The sequence below is a fragment of the Orycteropus afer genome, unplaced genomic scaffold (assembly GCF_000298275.1).
Source record: "Orycteropus afer afer isolate SDZICR_OR568_19922 unplaced genomic scaffold, OryAfe1.0 scaffold00038, whole genome shotgun sequence".
In the NCBI taxonomy this organism is placed as follows: Eukaryota; Metazoa; Chordata; class Mammalia; order Tubulidentata; family Orycteropodidae; genus Orycteropus; species Orycteropus afer.
This window is the reverse complement of record NW_006921625.1, coordinates 5,788,766-5,789,753: the sequence shown is the minus strand read 5'-3', so window position 1 is coordinate 5,789,753 and position 988 is coordinate 5,788,766. Positions and strand designations below refer to the sequence as shown.

At 45.6% G+C, this 988-nt stretch overlaps 1 protein-coding gene across 1 annotated transcript in view; it reads left to right on the top strand.

Moving 5' to 3' along the window:
- The window catches only part of DOCK1 (dedicator of cytokinesis 1), a 542,405-nt gene that overhangs the window by 449,172 nt on the left and 92,245 nt on the right, over positions 1–988 (top strand). The window contains exon 33 of the mRNA XM_042780404.1: positions 368–516. Coding sequence (XP_042636338.1) covers positions 368–516 — 149 coding nt within the window. The remainder of the gene's footprint in view (positions 1–367; positions 517–988) is intronic.

Below are 988 nucleotides of genomic sequence, written 5' to 3'. Positions count from 1 at the left end.
TCCTGTCCTCACCACCGTCTGCAAAGTTGGGCACATCCCCCCTTCCAACCCCTGCTCCTCCCACAACTGAGTATAACTCATGGCCCCGTTCGATCTGATAGCATCTGTAGACTGCATTTCTCTCTTATGACAGGTAACTTGTGACTGCAGGCCTTCTGTGGTTTGGCTTTTTTAAATCACTTTACTGGTAGCACTTGGAATACAGTCCACTCTCTACACCAAACCTAAAAACATCAAAATTGTTGCCTGCAGATGAGGAAGGATGTTCAGTCCCAAGATGCCTAAAGCCTGCTCAGTCAATGTGGCCTGTGGTGTGGGTTTCCTCCCTTTGGTCCACATGCACATCTTTTCGTTTCTTTCCTCCCAGGTCAACACAAGATAAAGTTCATTCCAGAAATGGTCGGCCCGATCCTGGAAATGACACTGATTCCTGAGACAGAACTGCGGAAGGCCACGATCCCCATCTTCTTTGACATGATGCAGTGTGAATTCCATTCGACTCGAAGCTTCCAAATGGTGAGGCAACTGTGTGCGTCACTGGCCTGGGAGATGGGGAGGAGGCAAGACTGAAATGATGAAAGAGACTTCCAATAGGGGCTCTGGTAGCTCTAGCACTAAAGGTGTTGAATGCGGAAAAGTGAACTCCCTGCAGCTTCAGAGAGAAAAAGCCAGGCCTTTCCTTGTGGAAGAAGCTTTTCCTTCTTTGCGATCATCTTTGTCAGGGAACTGGTCTCAGTGTTCAGCTTTTACTTATTTTTTAAAATCGGGATTTACTTACATGTTAAACGCTGGCTTAAAGACTCTTCCCTGGTATGTGCACTTGAAGAGTGTGTAATCAATGCCATTGTACTTTTGTAGCCTAACGGCTTGTGGCAGAGCTCTTCTGAGGTTGAAAGTCTTTTGCTTCTATTCTTTTAAGTGTGTGTCTTGGTCTTTTACTTGTACAATGGAATTTAAAGAAAGTACATGTAACTGCTCCAAACATCCC